At 41.0% G+C, this 26219-nt stretch overlaps 2 protein-coding genes and 1 non-coding gene across 3 annotated transcripts; all 3 read right to left on the bottom strand.

Annotated features, from left to right (window-relative positions):
* Positions 1-8306: 8306 nt before the first annotated feature.
* Positions 8307-11262, bottom strand: LOC108890202 (uncharacterized; the record flags this gene model as incomplete). The annotated part of the gene is made up of 3 exons (XM_018687028.2): positions 10903-11262; positions 8803-9623; positions 8307-8441 (listed from the first exon to the last, which is right to left on the bottom strand). Coding segments are annotated over exons 2-3 (918 nt in total), but the record flags the coding sequence as incomplete, so codon positions are not given.
* Positions 11263-12265: 1003 nt separating this feature from the next.
* On the bottom strand, positions 12266-12380 carry LOC127139585 (U5 spliceosomal RNA). Its single transcript, XR_007809827.1, has one exon. It is a non-coding gene; the product is annotated as a U5 spliceosomal RNA (small nuclear RNA).
* Positions 12381-13580: 1200 nt separating this feature from the next.
* LOC108890201 (transmembrane protein 180-like) lies at positions 13581-17449 on the bottom strand (the record flags this gene model as incomplete). Its single annotated transcript, XM_018687027.2, is given in 7 exon segments — positions 13581-14599; positions 14839-15032; positions 15822-15978; positions 15981-15992; positions 16540-16636; positions 16776-16896; positions 16989-17449. Coding segments are annotated over 7 exon segments (1293 nt in total), but the record flags the coding sequence as incomplete, so codon positions are not given.
* Positions 17450-26219: the final 8770 nt, after the last annotated feature.

Genomic DNA, 26219 nt, shown 5'->3' with positions numbered 1-26219 from the left:
CTCTCTAAATATGTCTCGTCTTATAGCTAGCGTCATTATCTATATTTACCAGGACCTGAGGCCTGCGCGTTTGCGGTGTATCTGTTCATGACTGCGATCAACGTGTTAAGTTTATGTGCTGAAATTTTGAGGCACTTTACTTGAGAATTTCAATGTTATAATACTTTGTATTTTCACTCCGCTACAAATCAGAGTAATTATTTTACTTTTTAATGCCCTGCATTTAGTTAATAGTTGTAGCTACCTGTTACTGTGCATACAAATCGTGTGATCTGCATTGTTGGCTGTAATTTTAGCCTTAGAGTCTTATTTTCTTTTTTAAAATTTGTAACATCTGACAGTGCATTGTGAATATTCCCAGCTATGTCAACACAAACCCTTGTGTCACATGTTTTCCTGTAACAAAGCTACATTTTCCATAATTCTAGTGCAGCTATCTCCCTTATTATTTATAGGCTGCAGAGATTCCTTTCTGGAGATTGGGAGAGTTTGTAGATTAAACTGCCCTGCAATACACAGAGCAGATAACATTTGCTCCACCTCAGCCATCTACAACTGGAAAGTGTTACTTAGCTAGCAATACAATGATATATGCACAATATCTATAATAAAGCCATCAGGGTAGCCATTTCCTATATTCCTATATGAGTACTTTTGCTTTTGATAAACTTGTAGATGCCGGACTTTTACTTGTAATAGAGATTTGTACATTGTGGAGTTGCTGCTCTTGCTCTGAATACTTTTTTCCACATTTGCCAACAGCCTGAGGGGCTCAGAGGATGAAGACTAAAAGTAGTTAACATGAATCTAACTTAAAATATAGCGAAGCGAGGGGAGCATTTCAGTATTTTCATCCATGATCAGCTGTTTTTTTTAATTTGTCCATTCAATGTTATCACTTTGCTGACTTTGCTTCATTATTGATCTCGATATAACCACGAGGCAATCAATACAGACAACCAGACAACTGACCCCCGAAACAGATTCCAAACAACACACCACGACAGAACAGAAACAGACCAGAGGAAATGAAAGAGCTGTTTAATTGATCTCTGAAAACAGCTACGCTGGAATGTCCCCATCCTCTGGAACAAATCACCAAAACACAACCACATGCAATGAAAGTAAAACTGTACACAGTAATAAAATGTTCCAAAACTACGAGCAAATACGAATCAACAGACACTGTGATGCTGTGGTGTGTTAGCTTGTTATCACTTTGAATGGAATATGACTGGGCACTAGCATGCAAATATGTCAGTCCAAATACATTTACTCAGTATAATCTGAGGTACTTAACGTACTTAGGTTTCCATTTTATTTTACTTTATACTTCTGCTCCACTACTTTTCAATGGGAAATATTGTACTACTCTACTACATTTATCCAAACAGCTGTTACCTTTAAAGATTTCACATACATGTCAAAGATTAACTCAATTTCACTCTCTTACAAAAAGTTGTCTATAGCTTGAGTTGTTATCAGCTCCACCAAAGAAACGTTTCTTTATTCCTTCTTCAGCAATCTTGGTACGACCTCTCAGATTTATCCTGTGACTGTGTTTTGAAATCTTAAGTCCATTTAGTTAGTTGGGATTCTGAATGCAGGACTTCTACCACTGGCTCTATGCCCTAGTTAGCATCTCTGCAGTTTGTAGGTGAACACCATCAGTTTTGTGCCCAGTGACAGAAAACATGGCTGACATAAAAAAGAACAAAAAACTTTCAAAGAAAAGGAACATTTTGTTTATTATCGATACAATATACTTTATTGTCCCCTTAGGCAACCAATTCTTGGCCTGGTGTTGCTACGTTTAACATTTTTCAGGATGAAAAGCACCATTTTAAAGTGTTCTTGTCCTTTGAAGCAGCTGCTTCTTGTTCATCTGTATGTTACACATCATAACACCAGTTCCCTGCTGTGGTCGTTTTGATGTAAAGACTTGCTTGTGTCCCCAGTAAGTGACTAAAATACTCATCAAAACACACAAAACTGGGTTTTTTTAACATCCAGGCTGAAAAGGTAAAACTTCAAAACCAACATCTAGAAAAGAAAAGAGTTTTTAAGCAACAGCTGTCAGCGCTGTCACTTCACTGTTCATGCCACTCCACTCAGTACAGGAAAAGAAACAAGTGCAGAGATGACATGTTTACGCAAAGCAGGAAGCAGGACTGTTATCACAACATATGAACATACAAATGTACGCTGACCACGCAGACTAAAACGTTATAATCTGGCAATAAAAGCTGATCTGATAACAGCTTTGATCACCTACCTGAGGAACTACCGGCAGACTCAAGCGCTGCTTGGCCCGGTGACTTGACCAAACCCTGGAGTACATGTCCACCATGTTTATAATGTTCTCTTTAGAGGAGCCATACATCCAAATGTGTACGGGAGACTGAACTCAAGCGACTCACGACCACGTTCAATCACCGTGTGATGAGGAAAAAGGCGAAGGCACATTCACAAAAAACACACCCTCAAGTGCACATCCTCCTCTTGCTGCAGCTGTGACAGTTGCAGCCCAGATAGAAAGGAGAACTGTGAACTCTGTTACAATAGCAGCAGGAAGGGACTGTGTGAGGACTGGGTGAGAAGCGTGTGTGCGCGTGTGTGTGTGTGTGCGCCTATGCATGAATTCCCTTGCACAGGATAGCAGGGTAGAGGGTAACTGTCTGTGAGCGCTAAGAGCCAAAAGCAGAGAGAGACAATGAAAACAATACAGAGGAGAGGGTTAGATAAACGGAGCAAGATAAACTTTGCAGGTCACTTCAACCTACTTCCTGCTTATGTGCCCATATGAAAAAAAAGGAAACAGCAGCGATAGAAACAGGGCTTTTACAGAGCACATGGCTTGTAGTTTAGAAATGAACTCAAAAGAAGAAAACATGAAAGCCAATTAAAAACCATGCTTTCACCTACATGTGCAGCAGCTTCTCTAAAATGTACAGTATTCAACCTTCTCCTCGTAGGTCACTCAGCCAATATTGGGGAAAAAAGGGGAAGCAATAATTCCCCACAATGATGCTGGGAGAGCTGTTTTTGACAGTCTAGCCTGATGAGACATTGTGTTGTTAAAACTGTGGTCCACGAGGGTAAAGGCTCGAAACAGGAAGTCCAGTTGTTCAATCAGCACTTCCTTCTACATCAGCCAGTCTGCAGACAGCAAGCAGGGTGTTTTGTGTCCGTTCTGGTCAGGGTTTTTGGGTTAGGGTTAATCTCAAATTAGGCTTGAGGTTTGAGTGGGTAACTTGTGCTTGTACTGCCACAGCCATGTTTGTCAGTTGCTTTATAAGTTCCAGTGTGAATCATGGCTATGGTGAATCGATGCTTCCTGGAACATTCAAAACACTTTGCATTTTTCTCCATTAAAGTACCTCAACAGAGGATAGTTTGCTATTCAAATGTGCCTGAGAAAAACCTTGACAAGTTCATACTGTTGTACCAAAATGAAAAATTGTTTGTGTGGCTTGTTTTACTTTTACGATTAGGAGATGCATATAACTATTTCATTTTCATTTAACAGTGTTTCCGAGTACGATGCGGAATGAAAAAATCCTGCAGTGCAGGGCAGGCAACTCGCTGCCCTCAGCAATGCATGAAGCAGCAATCTGCTTGATTACTTAACCACATTAGCACTCATCCAATCAAACAATGGAGTACCAAATTGGGGCCCAAATCACGCCACAAAGCACACAGTTGAGCTATTGAATCAATGTGGCTCCACCCCTCACTCTTACATCACACTCTTCATGGCCCAGAATCCAGGATAACTCAACAAACGCTCAATGGAGAATCCATCAGCCTATCACGTTCTTATCTTTACACCTCAGGGCAGATCTGCATGCCGACGCACAAAACCTGCACATATTGCTTGCTCATGACAAATTTCTCCACCCTCTCACTTTGCAGGTAAAGTGTTTTCTGTGTAGGAGGGGAAACACTTACTTACTTAGTACCAGTTACTACAATCCTCTCAAAGGAAACTAGACATGAGCCAATCAATATGGAAACTCCACTATTTTGCAAAGTTGCCACCTTGACCTTTTGAATCGGGTGCAAAGTAAATATCAAAACACAGCATGCAAACAAAGTGAAAACAGCCTGCTACAACATTTGAGACCAGTACCTCTCTTTCTGGGAACCTTCTGCTCTGCACTAATAAATGCAGCAAAACACCACTGTATTCAGAATGATAGGATCAGAGTAATTAAATACCTCATTACAACTTAACAAAGACATTTTACAATGACTAATGACACAAAGGACATTCATGTTAGTATGACGCATGCAGATCTTCCTGCAGATTATCTATACATTACTTTGTTGATCAGTCTGAGTGGTATTTTGCAGTGCTGTACCATAATCATATTGTTTTTAAGCAGATTTCAGAAACTTAGTCTAACACCTGTCTTAGCTCCTGATTTACCTCCCATATCTTACTGTTACATTCCAGTTACAGGGTAAGCTGCTGATTTTCTAAATACCCAACAATCTTTGAAAAATGAGAAGGTCATTTAACACCACTGTTCTGAAGGGATTACCAGAATCCTCAAAGACTCTTCTCACCATCTGGATGAAAAAAATATCCAGTCTGTCGCATGAATACAAAAGTTTTAACCAGATTCCCAAGTTGCACCTCCTGTTCCTAATCTAAACAAATACAGTAGGTAGATATCACAGACTTCTCCTAGCTGAATTTGTACAATGTGAACCAAAATTTTAAAAGCTATTATCAATTATATTGGTATGTAGTTGTGTTCCTTTCCAAAATGTTCTGTTTTGATACAAAATAACTGCTAATATTTTGCCTGTGCCCAAATGACCAAGGACACGTCATTTGCAGTCATATTCTCATACAAATTTGATGCAACCTGTTAATTTTTTTTAGTTATTTTTCAGCTGCTTAGCTCTGTGGCTTAAATATAAAGGTAGGTACAAACTGGGGGTAGGCCTGCCTAACCTGTATGAAGTGTATATAGAACACACAGCTCAAATTAATAACACATGCACAGACTCATGTGACACACAGGCTGTTGGTAAAACCTGAGACTGAATGTACTAAATCATTCTCCCAAATGTTCAGTTTAAATGGAAAAATGCATCACTCTTCCCAACATATTGTATTTATGAGTAGAGACTGATGAAACTGAAAGGCTGATGCTGACCGGGAACAATCCGGAAGCTGAAGATACATACACCTGTTCTCCGTGAACACATGCTCTGTCAGGTAGGCATGTACAGAAAGGTCTGACAAGACACTCACACTACCTGTTGGAGCAGTTTCTTGGCATCTGAGTCACCCTCGCCTCTGTCTGTTCCACAGAACAGCAGGAATTACTGCGCTGGTATAGGTGAGGTGAGGCGCTCGCGGAAAAGCTCCAGTTTTTCTCAAAAACGATTAAATGGACAAACAGGATCATCTGCTCAGTTTAAGACACCAAAACATGGTGGTGTACACAGGGGGACAAAACAACTCTTCTGTTTCTTGTCAAAGATCAATGGGACTTTGTACCCATTGTGGCAATTATCTCGACTTTAAGTGATAAAGATAAATGAGAAAAGTCATACTCAATATTAATCATGAATGGTTAGAGAGGTTTTTCCAAAGAGAGCAGACACACTGGTGCCACAGCTAGAACCACTGAACAAAACAGGCCTGCATTAAAGTTTGCCTTTGTGCAAGTTGTAAAGTTAAAATTAACCAAACTTTGGATTCCCAATCCCAACTGGATTTATCATCCACTTACCAAACTTAATATCCCATTTGAGACCAAAGAACAGCCCACATAAACCCTTGATATTAAGTGACCTACATTTGGGCTAATTGCAAGTTCTGCACATTACATATGAACACACACGCCGACAACTGCATGGCAGGGCTGGCACTAAAAGCTCTGTAACCCTGCTTGTTGGGAGTCAGGCCAGAACCCCCTCTCCCCCACCCTCACATCACCATGGAGATGGCCCTCCATTGTGGGGTAAGAATTAATGCACTTGAGGGGTCCTGGCACGTCTGCAGTCCTGTTACAACTGTGGGGTCTCATTCATGCCTCCACAGAGGAGAGGCTGAAACAAGTAAACTAAAACCAGAGAGAGTTTTAAACCCGGAGATTCATAAAAGTGTATCCAGTGTTGTTAGGTGATAACAAAGCCTTCCTCTGAGGCAGCTGGTAATTACAGTGCTGTGATGCACACAAACACTGGTTGTACTGGGAGAGGCTGCAGCCATTACAGGGCTCAGAGTGCCACATACATTTGGTTAAAACTGAACAGAAATCTCAACAAACACTTTCTCCTTTCCAAACTGACACCTGGCTGACGTCACTCCTTATCCTGTAACCTCGCAACAGGTGCAAAACCGAGAGGAGCTGTCGTCAAACTTACCTGAAACAAAAGTTTCTGTCGTTTACATTCACCGAACTACATCCAAGAGGAAAGGAAGGCTAACGTGAGACTTAAAATCGCATGTTTCATCGTTTCCCTGCGGTGCGGTTAATCATGATTCCCAGGGTCGTTATCGGTGCTGGGGAAACCAGGTAGCAGCTGGAGGTTTGGGAGTGGCCCGCCGCTCTCGGATTAACTCCTTCCTTCCTCCAGAGGAAACCACCCAGCCGACACAACCTGTTTGTAACCTGTTCTGACTGAACACAGCTCTCTACAACCCCTCAGAGTTGATAGCAAAGTCCTCCAATCTAAAGCCGGTTCACACCCCGCAGCTCCTCCTAAACAACTTCAACCAACTTTTAAAACCAAGAGTGCAACAAAAAAGACGTTCAATCATAAAGATAAAACTATACACACCGGGTAAACGCGGATCCCACACCCGCAGAAAGTTTCGCTGACCAAAACTGAGATCTTGAATCAGCTGCTTTTTTATTTTACTGAGGTATTCAAGAAGCACCTCTTTTCGCCCATTGAAATGGATTGTAGGGGACTGACCGGTCATTCATATGCTGATGAGCTGGCACAGATACTGTGAACCCAACCACCAGTACGGTAATCCCAGTCAGGACCTTCACTGCAAAAAGTGTCACAATCATCAAGTGGTTCAGTCTGAAAATCTCTACTCAATACTCAACTGCTGTACTTACTCTATGGATTATACTCATCAAAGTCTGATTACAGGTTTTGGGAGAGTAGACCACTGCTGTGAACAAAGGAGCTGTTAATTATTATTATTATAATTCTTTAAAACATGAGTTCAAAAATATTGTAGGAGTCTAATGCTACACCAACAACACATACATGGAACAATTATTCTGCATTAGATGTTCATTTGTTTTTGCTATTTGGAATATTTAAAAAAAAATAAAATGTAGGTGCTATTTTAAAATGACATTTAATGCAGGACTTTCACTTACTCCATACTACTTTTCATGTACTACTATGATCTGAACACGTCCTCCATCACTGGTCCTAGTTCAGTTTTGAAAACACTTGGCCTTTTTTTGTTTGTTTGTTTGTTTGTTTTTATGGCTCTGCTCATAGTTTTTTTTTTTTTTAACAGACCAACAACCAGCTCCAATATTAAAATGCAGTTTACATGTTGTTAAGTATGATCATTAGAAAACATGATTAATGATACAGTACATCATTAAACACAAACCTCCTGTAAAATATCTGAATATGTCATCCACTACTAAAGAAGAAGAAGAAGAACCACAACGAGTTGTTCCTGTGAAAGGAACTCTTCATTGAGCTGTTACAACATACAGCAAAACAATGCCACAAACTATGAAAACTCCTTACACTTACAACTTCACACTTGTCAGACTTTTCCACTCACTTTTAAAACTCACAGAACCCCAGTGAGTAAACAGAGTAAATCACCAAAATGTGTTTACACTTTATGAACTCCAACAGACTGATAAATGCAAATGATACCATGAAAGTTGGAGGAGATCCGGTCTTTAGGTGAGCAGGAAGTGAGATCACTGAGGCATTATATGACTGTTTCTAATCTTTTTGCCCATGAGTCTTTAAAATGAACCCGTGTCTACTCACAAACCCTGTCACACATATTCCTCTGTCAGTGTGACTTACCCCTCAGGCCACACTATTTGAATAATTATAGAGGCCTGAAGAGGAAAAACAGTCCAGTGTTACATTAAGATGCCAAGAGCAGAGCAACATCTGAAAAAAGTAGCAGAACATGCATCCATCCATTAGCTATACTGCTTATCCTTTGAGTGTCGTAGGGGGGCTGCACACTGGACAGATTGCCAGTCTATCACAGGGCAAACAACCATTCACACACATTTGCACGTAAGAGGAATTTAGGGTCACCAGTTAACCCTAACCTGCATGTCTCTGGGGTGTGGGTGGAAGCCAGTGTACCCTGAGAGAACCCACGTAGGCAAACTCCACACCCCACACAGAAAAGCCAACAGTCGTTTCCTGACACCCTCAGATTTATCTGTGACCTTACACCCAGACTGACAACCACAGACAAGTATTAGACACAGGTGTTTACAGGTGTATCTAGTCTACAATCAGCTGAGATCCCTTGACTACACACAGGACCATTTTACTTAATAGGTGACACTGTGCAATGACAATGGTTTAGGCATGTCCTATCAAATACATATAAAAACTTAAGCAAACAACAAATGTGAGTATTTTACATTTGTAATTAATTAATATAAATTTATAGAGCATAAAAGGATTATAAAAGAATGAAAAGAAATAAAACATGAACATTTCTTCATACGTAGTGGCCAACCTCCAACATTTTACACAGTAACAGTGCGCCCTCTCCTGGCTGTGAAACCACAGTCCAGTCCAGGATTTCCTTACCTGCTCAATAGAAAGAGCATCTGTGGATGAAGTTTCTTCTGTGGCTTGATTCAAACTCTGCTGCTGCGATGCTGACACGTCATCTGGAGGGACAGGACTGGGCAGCTCAGAAAATGTGTCAAAGTCTTGGATGTTTATCTCTGGTATGGTGTCATATATGGGTGAACTAGGGGGTGAAGGGAAGTCCATGTCCTCATCATCCACAAAAGTCTGTGGCTGTTCTACTTTATCGTCCTGCAGTAAGCTTTTTGGCCGCTTTTGTTCTTTCCCGACCTTTGACACAGGATGAGGTTTTGCATACAGCTGCAGGCCGTCAGTTTTCAGAGGTGCTGAGGTAAATGCTGAATTGTGCGTCTTTGTATTATCCTGGGAAGGTGCAGAGCTGCTGGTGGTCTGTCCTTCTTTCAGAGTCTCACTGGGCTTCACATCTGGTATGTTTTCACATAAACCAAAAGTGGAGAACCGGTATGTTTCTCTTGAAGGATCCAGAGCTGTCATACGGATCACTGTAGTCCCTCTACATGGTGTTACATCAGTGATATCCAGCAGCTTACTGTTATTAGCACCGGGGGAGTCTCCAGTATGCGATTGGACTTCTTTCACATACTGTGCGGGGATATAGAAGGGCTTGGTGTCCAGGTCTTTGCGGACGTGCCACCAGTGCTCATTCGTCTTGGAGACCAGGATGTAGCTTTCATTAGGTTTGATGGAAACATGGTGACCATCCTTCGCTGTGTACTCATACTCATACTGCACTGACACAAGCTCCATGCTCTGGTGCATGCGTGTGGCCTCTGAGTTAATGTGAGGACATCATGGAGCTGCAAATAGAGGAAATGTAAAGGTGGTGTTGCTTTCAAAGAGTGGCTATTACAAATGTCAGCTAGAAGCTCACAGTTTATTATCATACTCGTTCACCTATAGAAAGATTTGACCTCTTTATACCTTAGCTGTTATATGTTAATGAAATGGACTGAGAGAGACACAAAATGACTAAAAAAAGGTACAGCTTTTAATGCAGTCTCTTTTGTAGCACTTTTGTGTTTGTTTGTGGCCATTTTGTTTGTCTTTGCAGTTATTCTGTGTCTCTTGTTCCATATCTTTGTAATCATTTTGGGTCTTTCTCCTGTAGGTTTGTGTCTCTTTACCATCATTTTGTGATGTTTTATGTCTCTAATTTTGTGTCTCTCTTTTGTCATTCTATGTGTTTTTATCATCTTTTTGTTGTAGTGTTTGTGTAGCCATCTGGTTGACTTTCCAACAAGAAATATCAACAGTTGCTTTAAACAGAGGCAAAAAGTGACCCGGTTGGCCTGTTCAGTACAGCATCTATAGTTACAGACTGACATCATCATCAGAAAGCTGATTTAGAACAAGCTTGTTTTAGTTTCAGGTTTGAATTGAGTACAAACAAAAAAGGTGGCAGAGGTAAAAGCCTCTATTGCTGTGCACAGGAATAGACAGGAAGCTGCTTCCATTTGCTGCAAAGCAACTTCAACCTAAACCTATAGACTAGAAGCACAGCAGACTGAAAAATGTTTAGCCACAAAACAGGAAGCCTGCACCAACCTCAACACTGTGTCAGTCCGACGTCACCTGGCAATCTCAGTTTGCCTTATCAGGCATTATTTTATCCATACAGCACTCAGAGTATTTACAGTATTTGTTTTCTTCTGAAGCACACATAATATAATAAAAGAACAGGATGTTGTGGTTTGCAGCTATTTTACATACAAAACAACTGACACAGTTTTATATTTCTATTGTTAACATTTCCATGTTATTTTTTACAGGTGTCTGTGAATTTATATGTGTTGAAATCATTTGCCCGTTATAAAATTAATAGAAAATGCAAAAGAAAAGAAATTTAACCAACATGGAAAACCTCCCTGACTCATTTCTAAGTTACATTGAACACACAGTAACTTGTTGAATTTGATAGTTCACTATAGTTTTGCTAAAGCAAAACTCAGTGCAGCTCATATAAACTGGAATACACTTTCAACCTTAAAACAGACTCAACAACAGCAACAGCAAAAATCACATCCTGGAATTTAATATCCTGAGGTGTCAGTGTGGAATAATGCTTCATCTACTTGCCTGATTTTGTTTCCAAAAATTCCCTCGTAATGTCTCTCAGACGGACCTGAAGCAGCTGTGTATGCAGAGAGCTGGAGTCGCACAGCTCGAACCGCTGCTTGGACGTTTCTGCTCGTCTGCCTCAATCTTATTTCCTGTTCTGTGTAAATGTGTGTGTCTCTACTGAAAGAGCAGTAAACCAATGAGACATTACAGCGCTGAAGCCACAAGAAATGGGAAGTCCGACTCTAACCATAGCTACTTCCCAATGTGATCTTTATATTTATGCATGCTTTTTATGGCATCTCACGCACAAAGAGTGGACTGGAAAGAAAAGCAAGAAGATGACTCATTTTGATATTACAACACAGCTATACTAAAAATGTTTGTACTATGAAAAGAATGTAAAAAATGTAAGAACACTTATTACATTTCTAAAAAAAAAAAAAAAAAAAGCAAAATTATCTACAATGTTTGTATGTTTATAGGCATACAAAGCAATATGATATAGTACCATTTATGACAGGAGAACAAGATTAAATGAGAGTAAATGTAAAGGTAACACTGCTCTAAAGTATGTGTGTTTATCACCACTGTCATCTGTGCTCTTCCTCAGCACATACTGTACATGCCCTCTGCTGGAATTTCAAGTCAAATACAATCTGAAGACAGAAACTCAAGATGTAACTGTAATGTAGACACATTATCAGGAATATAGTTTGAGACATAACTCACCTCAACAGATAATTTAAACTGGGACAAGATATGAAGTTATGATTAACTGGATTGTTGTGCTGGTAATAAGGTAAAATGGTTTCTTTCAAACCAGTTTAAATCAGATATTTCCAGTAAAACGTGAAATGGAGAAATTTTGATTGAATATGGAGTATTGTCACTGTTTTTATGGATTACAAAAATAATTTAGCCATATGTTCTTTCATTGTATAGTAATATACAAATATTCTGGATGGATGTTGAGCATTTTAATAGAATTAGAAGACTTAGGAAATGATCAGGATAAAGTTACTTTTCACTATTTTTGGAACAGTTTTTAAAGAATTTTCTTTTCTTTGTAGAGCTGGTGTTGGTTATAGAGTCAGTCTTATATACAATTGAAAATAGTTGGAATAACCCCAAAGTTAACATTGAACTTTTCGGCCACTATTTGAATAAAGCAACAGAATTACACCTCCACTAACGTAAAGGCTGAGATACCTTACGTATGTGGACACAGATACAGGACTGCGAAAAAGATGTAGAACCTTCAGATGTTCGCACGCGGAAATTAGCTGTATTTCTAACACCCTTATATACACTCTCGAGAACTTTTATGTTTACTGGACGCAAGAGTTGTATAGTTTTTTTTATTTTAAACATTTAATGAAGCCCCGCACAAGGCAGGGCATCAAAAAATTAGTTTGAACTCATATTGTTCCTCTCCACGGAAATCTTTAGTAAAAGGCGAAAGATTTATACGATATGAAGAGAAACATGAGTGTACTAACCCTTTAGAGAAAAGCTGGAGGGAGTCATTCGCCGACATACATCCTACAGTGACGGTGGTAGAGCGCCCGTACAGCTAGTGCTTTTCTCTAGGTACACTCTAATAATGTAAAAACTTGAGACACAGAGTAATCGTCTATGAAAAGAATTTTAAGTCTACCGTTTAGATTTTAGATTAAATATTAGATACAAATCTTGCGCGCGGTGCATGATGGGTAGTGGTACGTCGATCCCAGTCACTTACCGCACATGGGGAGTTTTGTTCGAACTACGCTGAAATTAAATCAACTGCCAAACACATTATTAACTGGAAACTGTGAAATTATAAACGAGAGGAATATTATAAATATAATTAAATAATAGCTCGGGTCAGAAACACTGCGCATGCGCTGTATTCCCAAAGGGAGTAAAAACAGAGCGAGAGAATTACCTCCTGCTACTTCCGTTCTCACCGGAAGCGTACAAAAAGTTGGTTATAATCAACGTGAAATAAGAAATAACTTGTGTTGTGTTCTTTGTTATGAGTTTTTGGGTTATGTGCTGTATATTCCCGAATATTGTTTATTATAACATGGCAAATTTCTGGACGGGTTTTATTTCAGTATGGAACTTAGCAGACATTTTCCCTTGTGATCCCTGGCAGGTCAGTCTGGCTGTGCTTCTGTGTGAACAACACGTAAGTCATTGGCAGATATGCAAAAACATTCCCTCCAACTCAGGGATGAGCAGACTGCTGCAGAGGACTGATCGCACCTGTTTCTCTAGCTCTTACAGGAATACCTTCAGGCGTGTTTCCAAACTTACAATACATGCCCCAGTTATCTTCATGATCAAGCCAACACACGGCATGCGTATAAATATCCTTTACGTACAGCAGCAAATGGTTGGTGCTTTTTATAGTGATTGTGAAGGGTGACTACAAGTTTCAGGATCAACACTTCCAAAATGGGCTTTTGTTTTCACTTCCTTTCCTCACTACTCACAAGTAGCGCAGAGATTTCACACAGATGGTCCAAACATTTCACATTTCAGTTTTATAGCCCAGCAAAGAAAAGTTTCAGTTCGTCTTATGCAGGTGTTAAGGCATGAGAGAGTTTGTTTGACTTAACATAAATTTATTTGTGGTAATGCCACACATTCTTTTTATAATCCGAAAAATTACAAAATTGAACTGAAAATATGGTTACCAACATAAATTACTTATCCCAACTTGTATTACAACAGTACATAAAGTATGTCACAATCAGAATGTTAGAAGTACAACAAGAGACAAATGGCAGTGTTGTGCAAAAACATCATCAATACTGAACATATCAGAAAATACAGCTCTCAACATCAAACTGGCAGGGCAATCTGTGTAAATGTAAAGAAATCAATCAGCTCTGAAGTGTAGGATCCATGCAGTATCAACAGCACCCTCAACACATTAATGTAATTTTATTTCATTTTCTTCATCCTGTTCATAACATTACAAATTGGAACATTAGCTCTGTGGTAAACCTACTGATGTTACTGACGATTACTGAGCAGTAAAAGGAGTCAGATTGTAGTTAGAATTATGCTTTACAACCATTTTAAAAAAGGGGCACTCCATCTTTGGCCTGCACCATAAAAAGTTGTCACCTTGGTCCTTCTACATCCAAAGGATTGATTGGCTCTACTTTATCTTTTGGTCATCTGTTCAAATATAAATATAGATCAACAGTTTAGTATAAAAAATAAGGCAGGTTTCATTTTTGTAATGTTTCATGTTCCTTCCAGTGAGATTTGTGCATTTGAGATTTGTTTTCACTGTCCACAAAGTCACATGTTGTGTAGTGGTTCATATTCACTAGGCTGGGCTGCAGAATCAATCAGAGCAGGTTTCTGCTTCATCTTCGGAGTTATTATCAAAGGAACTGTAAAACTGATTTTAAACTATTTAAAAGTGTCTGTGTGCAGCTTTCATCCAGCCTTTGTTCAGTTCATATGGCCTTGACATCGATTAGGTGGCCGTGCTGGGCCCCCTGCCTCATGGTCTTGATCCCCTGCAGTTTGCGGCCGTGAAGTGTGAAGCGAGACCAGGCAGCCAGCTGGAGCAGGGCACAGGTGATAGGCACAAACACCAACATGTAGAAGCAGCCCAGGCGTAGAGGTGGAGTCCCGGAGCCGGAGGCAATGTCAGGCACAGAAACCAGAGAGTCCTTCACAGGCTCCCTCTCAAAAATATCATAACCTGGAGGGGAGGAAAAGGTTGTACTTTTAATGTGCACAAAACACAGGAACAACATTGTATCGCTCAACAGTTAACACATTCATTCAAGTATACACTGATGAAGCAGGAATTCTAATAATCTGATGGGCCAGCTGAGTTTGATACTTTGTCTGCCACAGACACACATGTAGCAGTATTTGAAACAAGATAATTATGTACACTTGTTTATGAGGGCCCAGTGTGAGTGTTTCTGGCCATACCTGTGTAAACACAGAGCAGCCAGGTGCCAATGAGAGGGGCAAATGTCTGGCCAGGTTTGGTCAACAAGGCAACCATCCCGAAGACAAGTGCAGAGGCGGCCTGCTGACGTCGGTTGACCACAAAGTCTTCATCCACCAGATCGGAAATGACTAATTTCAGTAGCTTGCAGGTCCCCTCTGTAAATACCCGGTTACTAGGAGGAAGAGAGGGCAGGTTACAGTCTTAGGCCGTGACAGGAAACACCCGCTGTAATGTAGCTTATCGTTCATAATGTCATCATGTGTTGAGTTTGTAAGGATGGGGAAGGGCTGTCGTTTCTGGCCTAAGGTGTGCCTGTGTGTGCAAAACCACATGATATTGTGTTAAGTCACAACTTTATCATATGTGGTCAATGTTTTTTAGCAACTCAGCCTGAAGGTTTGAGAGAAAGAACCAAATGCATTCACACATTGTTTACTTCTACCACAACTGTGACTAATATGACTAACCACACATGCGGCACCAGAGCTCAAATGCACAGTGCTCAAGAGGGCAACCGAATCCTATTGATAACTATAAGAATAGCATGTTTTAGAGGGCATTGTATGTCGTACAGACGTTAAAGCCCTTTGAGGCAAATTCATGATTAAGGGGGATATATAAATAAAGCCTCAGTGACAAAGGCCCAGAATGGGGAGGAAGTTAAAATTTTCCCAGATAACAAAAGGTCTTGTGCCAAAGACAAGCTAACACAATATTTGGATACAACATGTAGCAAACGTTGAGCTAACTCAGAAACAGTTAGTGACACACAGAGTCCTTGCCGTGTCCTTGTGAAAGCTGTGCGTGAAGCGATTCTACTCGTCCTTGATGTGTGTTGCTGTGATTGTGTACTCAGCTTTAAAAGTGGTAAATCTTCAAAAAAGAAAACAAGCAAACAAAAGTACAAGCTGTCACACATCAGATCCCTGATGCGTGTGCTGATATGTGTACGTGGCCATACCTAGCAATGAAGATGCACAGCAGATAAATGTGGTCAGCCCCTGCCAGCACCATAACCACACTAAGTCCCAGTTTGAGCAAAAATAGCCAGCGGATAACCTGGTAAACCCCATAACGCTGGCACAGTGTCAGGAAATACAAGTTGTTCAGGTGGGGGCAATGTAAGAGATCCCTGCATGAGAGCAGAAGCAGAGAAGCATTAAAAAAAAGAGTAAAAATCAGCAAAAATAATAATCATTTTAAAAAGGAAAGGAAGTGGAGTGCCAACAAACCAGACTGCAAATTAATATAAAAACTGAAATCTACTCCATTTTAGCCACAATTAGACCTGCTCCTTCAGAACTGAGGAGCTTTATTTCAGAACACCACTTCACTTGTTTCCTGAGAGCTTCCTGATGATTAAATCTAGGATGATTATTTTTTGGCAAGATTGTATCACATTACCATGATGCATATTCATCTACTCATTAGCAAGTCTGCATGCTGCCAGTGGAATATCTTTAGTCTGTGCTCTCCATACATCCTTTCATCACACAAAGTCAAACCCAGTGTAAAATAATTAGGAAATCACAGAAAAATTATTATTTATGGTTGCCTAAAAATAGCTAATGCTGTGGTAACTACTGCATTGTTTTTTTTTGTCTGTGGCTCTACCACACCTGGATTTAAAAAGAGCTGAATGTTAAAGAGTTATTTCTCCTTTCTTTAAGGCATCTTACCGAGTAAGATGGAACCTGTAGAGGCGGAAATATTGTCAGAGAGGAGATGCTCAAGGAAAAGGGGGAAGAAGTTGTTGTTGAAGTGGCAGTGAAACACCTACAGAGGGAGCAGAAACAGTAGTAGAATATAAATGAGTAGCTGAATGAAAAACACACTGGGATCCAAGTTTCACATTAAGAGCATTATTCCCTAAACGAAATAACTAAGAATATAACACAGGTTTTTGTTTTTTTACCTGAACAAGGTTCATTGACACAAACCACATGAAGTTCCTGTGTGTGGAGAGCTGCTTGAGGTACTGTCCAATAGTGACAGGTTTTTCTGGCTGGGTAAGTGGAGCATGGCCAACACTCAGCCTGGCAAAGACCAAAAGAAAAAAACAAAAGGCATGAGATAGACAGGAAAAACACCAAAGTTATTTACAATTCCAATCTTTTAAAATCCTCACTCTTTGAGTGCCAGTGCCTCATCCTGTCTTGGACGGACTTCTTTTTGAAAGCGATGTAGTAGCATCCTGGACACTAAGAAAAAGCCTAGAATGGAAAAAGCTGCCAGAGTCACACAGAAGAGACGGAAAAAGTAAAAGTCCTCCTTGTCCCAGAAAGAGTAGGACAGAAAAACAGAGAATGAGCCCAAAGCGCTGAACACTGAGCAGTGAAAGTTGAGGCGCGTGCGATCAGCGGCGGACACTGCGAGGTCGGCCAGCAGGGCGCTGTGATGGAGGTCCACCATAGTGAGGAAACCATCATAGAGGCACAGGCAGAGCAGGAACTGCAGGCCCGGCCTGGCCCACGCCACCCAGAAGGCCAGGAACGACAGAGCGAAGAGAGGGCCATTTGTGGCGAGAGCCCTCAGGCGCTTTAGCACCACCTCTGGAGATGTGATCTGAGAGCCAGTCCTGGGAGGGAAAAACAAAAACCAGCAGAAATTAAAGCTGCGAGCAGCGTTGAACGGGCCCTCGCACCCGGCGTCCGTCGGGGGAGCGGCGACCGCGGGACCCCGGCAACCGCGGGGTCAACGCAGGTCGCAGGGCACACGCTGGCGTAACAGTTCACACTTCCCAGATGTAAAAATTTTAAATAAAAGCTTTTATGCTAATTATTTTCTGTGATAATATTATTCAGAGCTCATCATCTGTGACAGCTCTTGGCTCTCCTGACTGTAACCTCTCTGTGGCAGGTTCTCACAGACTCAATCAACTCCTCTTCCCCTCCCCCCTCAGACACACACAGACACACACACACAGAGACCCCCTTCCAAAAACCCATCAAAGAGTAATACAATGGCTCCATCTGTAGGATAAAGTAGAGAGTCGCAACAGGAAGTTACCCCAAAATCTGAGGTTTCAAACAGGAAGTTGGGTTTCCGAACTTTGACGGGCCAGAACCGGCACACGCTTCGACCCAAACTCACAATTTTCGGAGCCAGTCTTCCAAAAATCCTTAAGTCTGTCCTGACAACATTTGAAGTGAATCTGGTCACCCGTCTAGAAACTGGACATCACACTATAAAATATGTCATTTCCTGCTATAAATAGGTGGTGCTACAACAATTGTATGAATATTGACATATGGATGTGTGCAGATAGGTACCATTAACAATCCTGTAAAGTTTGATGCAGTTTGGACAAAGTATGGCCGAAATATAGCAAATTTAAAGCAACTTCCTGTTTTGTGGCGAGTGATCGAACTTTGAGGGCCATAACTTCCACGCCCTTCAATGAAAAGTCCGAAACTTTTGCAATTTAACTTCGTCTATGTCTTAAGAACAAATTATCAAATTTTGAAGTCAATCGGATAATGCGTCTAGGACTAGTTCGCGTTCAAGCGACCCCTGGAAATGGCCAAAAACACACAATTTTTTCACCTTCCGGTCAAAATAAAAATACTTTCTGTTGGGTTTAGAATATGGCTCCAAGAGACTTTTTGGTGCGTCATGGGATGTTACATATGTGTGCAGATTTTCAGATTTTTAGGCGCAACGGGCTTGAGGGGCTGTTCCGTTAAAAATGTAGGTGGCGCTACCGAGGCCATTTTGCCACACCCATGCTCAAGACCCCTAAATTCTTAAATTTTTCGCCGTGCCTGACGCGTCTGCAAATTTTCAGGAGTTTTGACGCATTTTAAGGCCCTCAAAAAGGCGATCAAAGAGGCGGAAAAAGAAGAAAAAAAATAATAATAATAATAATTAAAGCTGCGAGCAGCGTTGAACGGGCCCTCGCACCCGGCGCCCGTCGGGGGAGCGGCGACCGCGGGACCCCGGCAACCGCGGGGTCAACGCAGGTCGCAGGGCACACGCTGGCGTAACAGTTCACACTTCCGAGATGTAAAAATTTTAAATAAAAGCTTTTACGCTAATTATTTTCTGTGATAATATTTTTCAGAGCTCATCATCTGTGACAGCTCTTGGCTCTCTTGACTGTAACCTCCCTGTGGCAGCTTCTCACAGACTCAATCAACTCCTCTTCCCCTCCCCCCTCAAACACAAACACAAACACACACACACACACACACACACACACACACACAGATACCCCCTCCCAAAAGGAGATAAAACTCAGTTTTAACTTGAGTTTAAAAGCTTTGAGCTTTGAGCAAAAGCATTTTTTTAAGTTCTGTTATTGGGTGCATATATAAATCATTTATGCTTAAACAAGGCTTATAATGAAGTTATTTGAACAGTGAATATCTCATCTGCCTAAAGTCAGGGCGAAGCCACTAACCAGCTGTAGGGATGGGTATCATTAGGATTTTATCTTTATCCATACAGACCCCTATCAGTCCAGCTCAGACTGTTACTGGTTTAAGAGAGTGAAGTTTATAGCAATTTGCAAAATTTGGAGATTAGTGACAAACTAACCAGTTAGACTACATACAGACAAGCTTTCATTTTAGCTGTTAGTAACAGTTTGCCATGAGCTTAACCAGCGTGCTGTGCTTCCTGTTAAACATGTTATGAGACTGTGGACAAGGCTGAAAATATTACTTTACTAACTACTTGCCGAACAGGCGCTTTGACAAAGAAAAGGTAAAGGCCAGCAGCTTTTACTTTTCAATGCACTTGTCGTCAACTTGAGTGGCTTATATTCAGCTGGTTCACCTCGACGCCCGTGGACCTAGTGCACTTTTCCTGTCGCCGTACACTGAGTAACACGAAAAAATCAGCTGACCCCGTGTGAAATTTCCTAACTGATCAAAACCAAACTGTAAAGACAGCATCAATCCACGCTCAGCTTTGGTCAAGGGGAGACATATGGGAGAAGATGAGTAGAGAGATGGAAAGAAACAGAAAGGGTGATGGAGAAAGATTACATGAATTCAAAATAACCTACAATTCCTTAAAATTAATTTGAAGCCAGTTTAATTTTTTGAGCCAGCTTTGACATCTGCAGATATGAGTTTCTGAAGAGGGGCCTGCTGAGGTTAGATGTGCTGAATAATATCCATTTTCATATCAGAAAAAACACTGCATTAAACATTGTCTTAGCTCACTGAGCTGAGGTCAACAGGTAATATAACCAACCTGTGAGGTGGCTCACCCCCGTAAGATAAACACATAAATGATCCCTGATAGAACCGATAATTAAAGGCACATCAGTGACAGGGAATGCTATTAAAACTAAACTATAAACTGGTGACATTAACTGCAAAAGAAGATTTTTATTGATACATTTCAGGTAGAATTTAGTTTTCAATAAGGAAAATGCTGTAAGAAACCTGAATTTGTTGCAACAAATTTAAAATAAAAGCTTTTATGCTAATTATTTTCTGTGATAATATTTTTCAGAACTCATCATCTGTGACAGCTCATGGCTCTCTTGACTGTATCCTCCCCTGTGTTAGCTTCTCACAGACTCAATCAACTCCTCTTCCCCTCCCCCCTCAAACACACACACACAGACACACACACACAGAGACCCCCTTCCAAAAACCCATCAAAGAGTAATACAATGGCTCCATCTGTAGGATAAAGTAGAGAGTCGCAACAGGAAGTTACCCCAAAATCTGAGGTTTCAAACAGGAAGTTGGGTTTCCGAACTTTGACGGGCCAGAACCGGCACACGCTTCGACCCAAACTCACAATTTTCGGAGCCAGTCTTCCAAAAATTGTCAAGGAGGGGCTGACAACATTTGAAGTGAATCTGGTCACCCGTCTAGAAACTGGACATCACACTATAAAATATGTCATTTCCTGCTATAAATAGGTGGCGCTACAACAATTGTATGAATATTGACATATGGATGTGTGCAGATAGGTACCATTAACAATCCTGTAAAGTTTGATGCAGTTTGGACAAAGTATGGCCGAAATATAGCAAAAATAAAGCAACTTCCTGTTTCGTGGCGAGTAATCGAACTTTGAGGGGCCATAACTTCCACGCCTTCAACAAAAACTCAAAATCTGCCGCAATTTAACATCGTCTATGTCTTAAGAACATACTATTAAGTTTTGAAGTCAATGGGATAATGCGTCTAGGACTAGTTCGCGTTCAAGCGACCCCTGGAAATGGCCAAAAACACACAATTTTTTCACCTTCCGGTCAAAATAAAAATACTTTCTGTTGGGTTTAGAATATGGCTCCAAGAGACTTTTTGGTGCGTCATGGGATGTTACATATGTGTGCAGATTTTCAGATTTTTAGGCGCAACGGGCTTGAGGGGCTGTTCCGTTTTAAAATGTAGGTGGCGCTACCGAGGGCATTTTACCACGCCCATGCTCAAGACCCCTAAATTATTAAATTTTTCGCCGTGCCTGACGCGTCTGCAAATTTTGGTAAGTTTTCACGCATGTTAAGGCCCTCAAAAAGCCGATCTAAGAGGCGGAAAAAGAAGAAAAAAAATAATAATAATAATAATTAAAGCTGCGAGCAGCGTTGAACGGGCCCTCGCACCCGGCGCCCGTCGGGGGAGCGGCGACCGCGGGACCCCGGCAACCGCGGGGTCAACGCAGGTCGCAGGGCACACGCTGGCGTAACAGTTCACACTTCCGAGATGTAAAAATTTTAAATAAAAGCTTTTACGCTAATTATTTTCTGTGATAATATTTTTCAGAGCTCATCATCTGTGACAGCTCTTGGCTCTCTTGACTGTAACCTCCCTGTGGCAGCTTCTCACAGACTCAATCAACTCCTCTTCCCCTCCCCCCTCAAACACAAACACAAACACACACACACACACACACACACACACACACACAGATACCCCCTCCCAAAAGGAGATAAAACTCAGTTTTAACTTGAGTTTACAAGCTTTGAGCTTTGAGCAAAAGCATTTTTTAAAGTTCTGTTATTGGGTGCATATATAAATCATTTATGCTTAAACAAGGCTTATAATGAAGTTATTTGAACAGTGAATATCTCATCTGCCTAAAGTCAGGGCGAAGCCACTAACCAGCTGTAGGGATGGGTATCATTAGGATTTTATCTTTATCCATACAGACCCCTATCAGTCCAGCTCAGACTGTTACTGGTTTAAGAGAGTGAAGTTTATAGCAATTTGCAAAATTTGGAGATTAGTGACAAACTAACCAGTTAGACTACATACAGACAAGCTTTCATTTTAGCTGTTAGTAACAGTTTGCCATGAGCTTAACCAGCGTGCTGTGCTTCCTGTTAAACATGTTATGAGACTGTGGACAAGGCTGAAAATATTACTTTACTAACTACTTGCCGAACAGGCGCTTTGACAAAGAAAAGGTAAAGGCCAGCAGCTTTTACTTTTCAATGCACTTGTCGTCAACTTGAGTGGCTTATATTCAGCTGGTTCACCTCGACGCCCGTGGACCTAGTGCACTTTTCCTGTCGCCGTACACTGAGTAACACGAAAAAAATCAGCTGACCCCCGTGTGAAATTTCCTAACTGATCAAAACCAAACTGTAAAGACAGCATCAATCCACGCTCAGCTTTGGTCAAGGGGAGACATATGGGAGAAGATGAGTAGAGAGATGGAAAGAAACAGAAAGGGTGATGGAGAAAGATTACATGAATTCAAAATAACCTACAATTCCTTAAAATTAATTTTGAAGCCAGTTTAATTTTTTGAGCCAGCTTTGACATCTGCAGATATGAGTTTCTGAAGAGGGGCCTGCTGAGGTTAGATGTGCTGAATAATATCCATTTTCATATCAGAAAAAACACTGCATTAAACATTGTCTTAGCTCACTGAGCTGAGGTCAACAGGTAATATAACCAACCTGTGAGGTGGCTCACCCCCGTAAGATAAACACATAAATGATCCCTGATAGAACCGATAATTAAAGGCACATCAGTGACAGGGAATGCTATTAAAACTAAACTATAAACTGGTGACATTAAACTGCAAAAGAACATTTTTATTGATACATTTCAGGTAGAATTTAGTTTTCAATAAGGAAAATGCTGTAAGAAACCTGAATTTGTTGCCAACAAATTTAAAATAAAAGCTTTTATGCTAATTATTTTCTGTGATAATATTTTTCAGAACTCATCATCTGTGACAGCTCATGGCTCTCTTGACTGTAACCTCCCTGTGGCCAGCTTCTCACAGACTCAATCAACTCCTCTTCCCCTCCCCCCTCAAACACACACACACAGACACACACACACAGAGACCCCCTTCCAAAAACCCATCAAAGAGTAATACAATGGCTCCATCTGTAGGATAAAGTAGAGAGTCGGCAACAGGAAGTTACCCCCAAAATCTGAGGTTTTCAAACAGGAAGTTGGGTTTTCCGAACTTTGACGGGCCAGAACCGGCACACGCTTCGACCCAAACTCACAATTTTCGGAGCCAGTCTTCCAAAAATTGTCAAGGAGGGGCTGACAACATTTGAAGTGAATCTGGTCACCCGTCTAGAAACTGGACATCACACTATAAAATATGTCATTTCCTGCTATAAATAGGTGGCGCTACAACAATTGTATGAATATTGACATATGGATGTGTGCAGATAGGTACCATTAACAATCCTGTAAAGTTTGATGCAGTTTGGACAAAGTATGGCCGAAATATAGCAAAAATAAAGCAACTTCCTGTTTCGTGGCGAGTAATCGAACTTTGAGGGGCCATAACTTCCACGCCCTTCAACAAAAACTCAAAATCTGCCGCAATTTAACATCGTCTATGTCTTAAGAACATACTATTAAGTTTTGAAGTCAATCGGATAATGCGTCTAGGACTAGTTCGCGTTCAAGCGACCCCTGGAAATGGCCAAAAACACACAATTTTTTCACCTTCCGGTCAAAATAAAAAATACTTTCTGTTGGGTTTAGAATATGGCTCCAAGAGACTTTTTGGTGCGTCATGGGATGTTACATATGTGTGCAGATTTTCAGATTTTTAGGCGCAACGGGCTTGAGGGGCTGTTCCGTTTAAAAATGTAGGTGGCGCTACCGAGGGCATTTTACCACGCCCATGCTCAAGACCACCCTAAATTATTAAATTTTTCCGCCGTGGCCTGACGCGTCTGCAAATTTTGGTAAGTTTTCACGCATGTTAAGGCCCTCAAAAAGCCGATCTAAAGAGGCGGCAAAAAGAAGAAAAAAAATAATAATATAATAATAATAATTAAAGCTGCCGAGCAGCGTTGAACGGGCCCTCGCACCCGGCGCCCGTCGGGGGAGCGGCGACCGCGGGACCCCGGCAACCGCGGGGTCAACGCAGGTCGCAGGGCACACGCTGGCGTAACAGTTCACACTTCCCAGATGTAAAAATTTTAAATAAAAGCTTTTACGCTAATTATTTTCTGTGATAATATTTTTCAGAGCTCATCATCTGTGACAGCTCTTGGCTCTCCTGACTGTAACCTCTCTGTGGCAGCTTCTCACAGACTCAATCAACTCCTCTTCCCCTCCCCCTCAAACACAAACACACACACAGAGATACCCCTCCCAAAAGGAGATAAAACTCAGTTTTAACTTGAGTTTACAAGCTTTGAGCTTTGAGCAAAAGCATTTTTTTAAGTTCTGTTATTGGGTGCATATATAAATCATTTATGCTTAAACAAGGCTTATAATGAAGTTATTTGAACAGTGAATATCTCATCTGCCTAAAGTCAGGGCGAAGCCACTAACCAGCTGTAGGGATGGGTATCATTAGGATTTTATCTTTATCCATACAGACCCCTATCAGTCCAGCTCAGACTGTTACTGGTTTAAGAGAGTGAAGTTTATAGCAATTTGCAAAATTTGGAGATTAGTGACAAACTAACCAGTTAGACTACATACAGACAAGCTTTCATTTTAGCTGTTAGTAACAGTTTGCCATGAGCTTAACCAGCGTGCTGTGCTTCCTGTTAAACATGTCATGAGACTGTGGACAACGCTGAAAATATTACTTTACTAACTACTGGCCAAACAGGCGCTTTGACAAAGAAAAGGTAAAGGCCAGCAGCTTTTACTTTTCAATGCACTTGTCGTCAACTTGAGTGGCTTATATTCAGCTGGTTCACCTCGACGCTGGAGGACCTAGTGAACTTTTCCTGTCGCCGTACACTGAGTAACACGAAAAAATCAGCTGACCCCGTGTGAAATTTCCTAACTGATCAAAACCAAACTGTAAAGACAGCATCAATCCACGCTCAGCTTTGGTCAAGGGAGACATATGGTAAGATTACATGAATTCATGTAATCTTCTTTGAGACTACAATTTCAGACTTAACTAAGTCATTCACTAGTGTCTTGGCAGCGTTTATGGGTTCTTTAGACAGGTCTCTAACTGGTTTTCTTTCCAGGGTCATTGAAATCTTTGGCTTCCTACCTCTGCCAGGCTTGTTCTGCACAGTGTGGCTCTCCTTGAATTTCTCGGTGACGCTTCTCATTTGAGTTCTTGACGCTTGGAAATGCTGTTATAACTTTGTATATCCTTCTCCTGCTTCCTAAGCATCGACAATTCTTCAAGTCTACAGTGATTTCCTTAGTTTTTGGCATGATGCTTTCTCAAGTGACAGCTCAAATCTTAACTGAAGTTTTTATACCGCGTGTAAAGCAGCTCTTGGCTCTCCTGACTGTAACCTCTCTGTGGCAGCTTCTCACAGACTCAATCAACTCTTCTTCCCCTCCCCCCTCAAACACAAACAAAACACAAACACACACACACACACACACACACACACACAGACACACACACACAGAGACCCCTTCCAAAAACCCATCAAAGAGTAATACAATGGCTCCATCTATAGGATAAAGTAGAGAGTCGCAACAGGAAGTTACCCCAAAATCTGAGGTTTCAAACAGGAAGTTGGGTTTCCGAACTTTGACGGGCCAGAACCGGCACACGCTTCGACCAAAACTCACAATTTTCGGAGCCAGTCTTCCAAAAAATCCTCAAGGAGGGCTGACAACATTTGAAGTGAATCTGGTCACCCGTCTAGAAACTGGACATCACACTATAAAATATGTCATTTCCTGCTATAAATAGGTGGCGCTACAACAATTGTATGAATATTGACATATGGATGTGTGCAGATAGGTACCATTAACAATCCTGTAAAGTTTGATGCAGTTTGGACAAAGTATGGCCGAAATATAGCAAAAATAAAGCAACTTCCTGTTTCGTGGCGAGTAATCGAACTTTGAGGGGCCATAACTTCCACGCCTTCAACAAAAACTCAAATCTGCCGCAATTTAACATCGTCTATGTCTTAAGAACATACTATTAAGTTTTGAAGTCAATCGGATAATGCGTCTAGGACTAGTTC

The sequence above is a fragment of the Lates calcarifer genome, unplaced genomic scaffold (genome assembly GCF_001640805.2).
Source record: "Lates calcarifer isolate ASB-BC8 unplaced genomic scaffold, TLL_Latcal_v3 _unitig_1700_quiver_1831, whole genome shotgun sequence".
NCBI classification, from domain to species: domain Eukaryota; kingdom Metazoa; phylum Chordata; class Actinopteri; family Centropomidae; genus Lates; species Lates calcarifer.
This window is presented reverse-complemented; position numbering and strand designations above follow the sequence as displayed.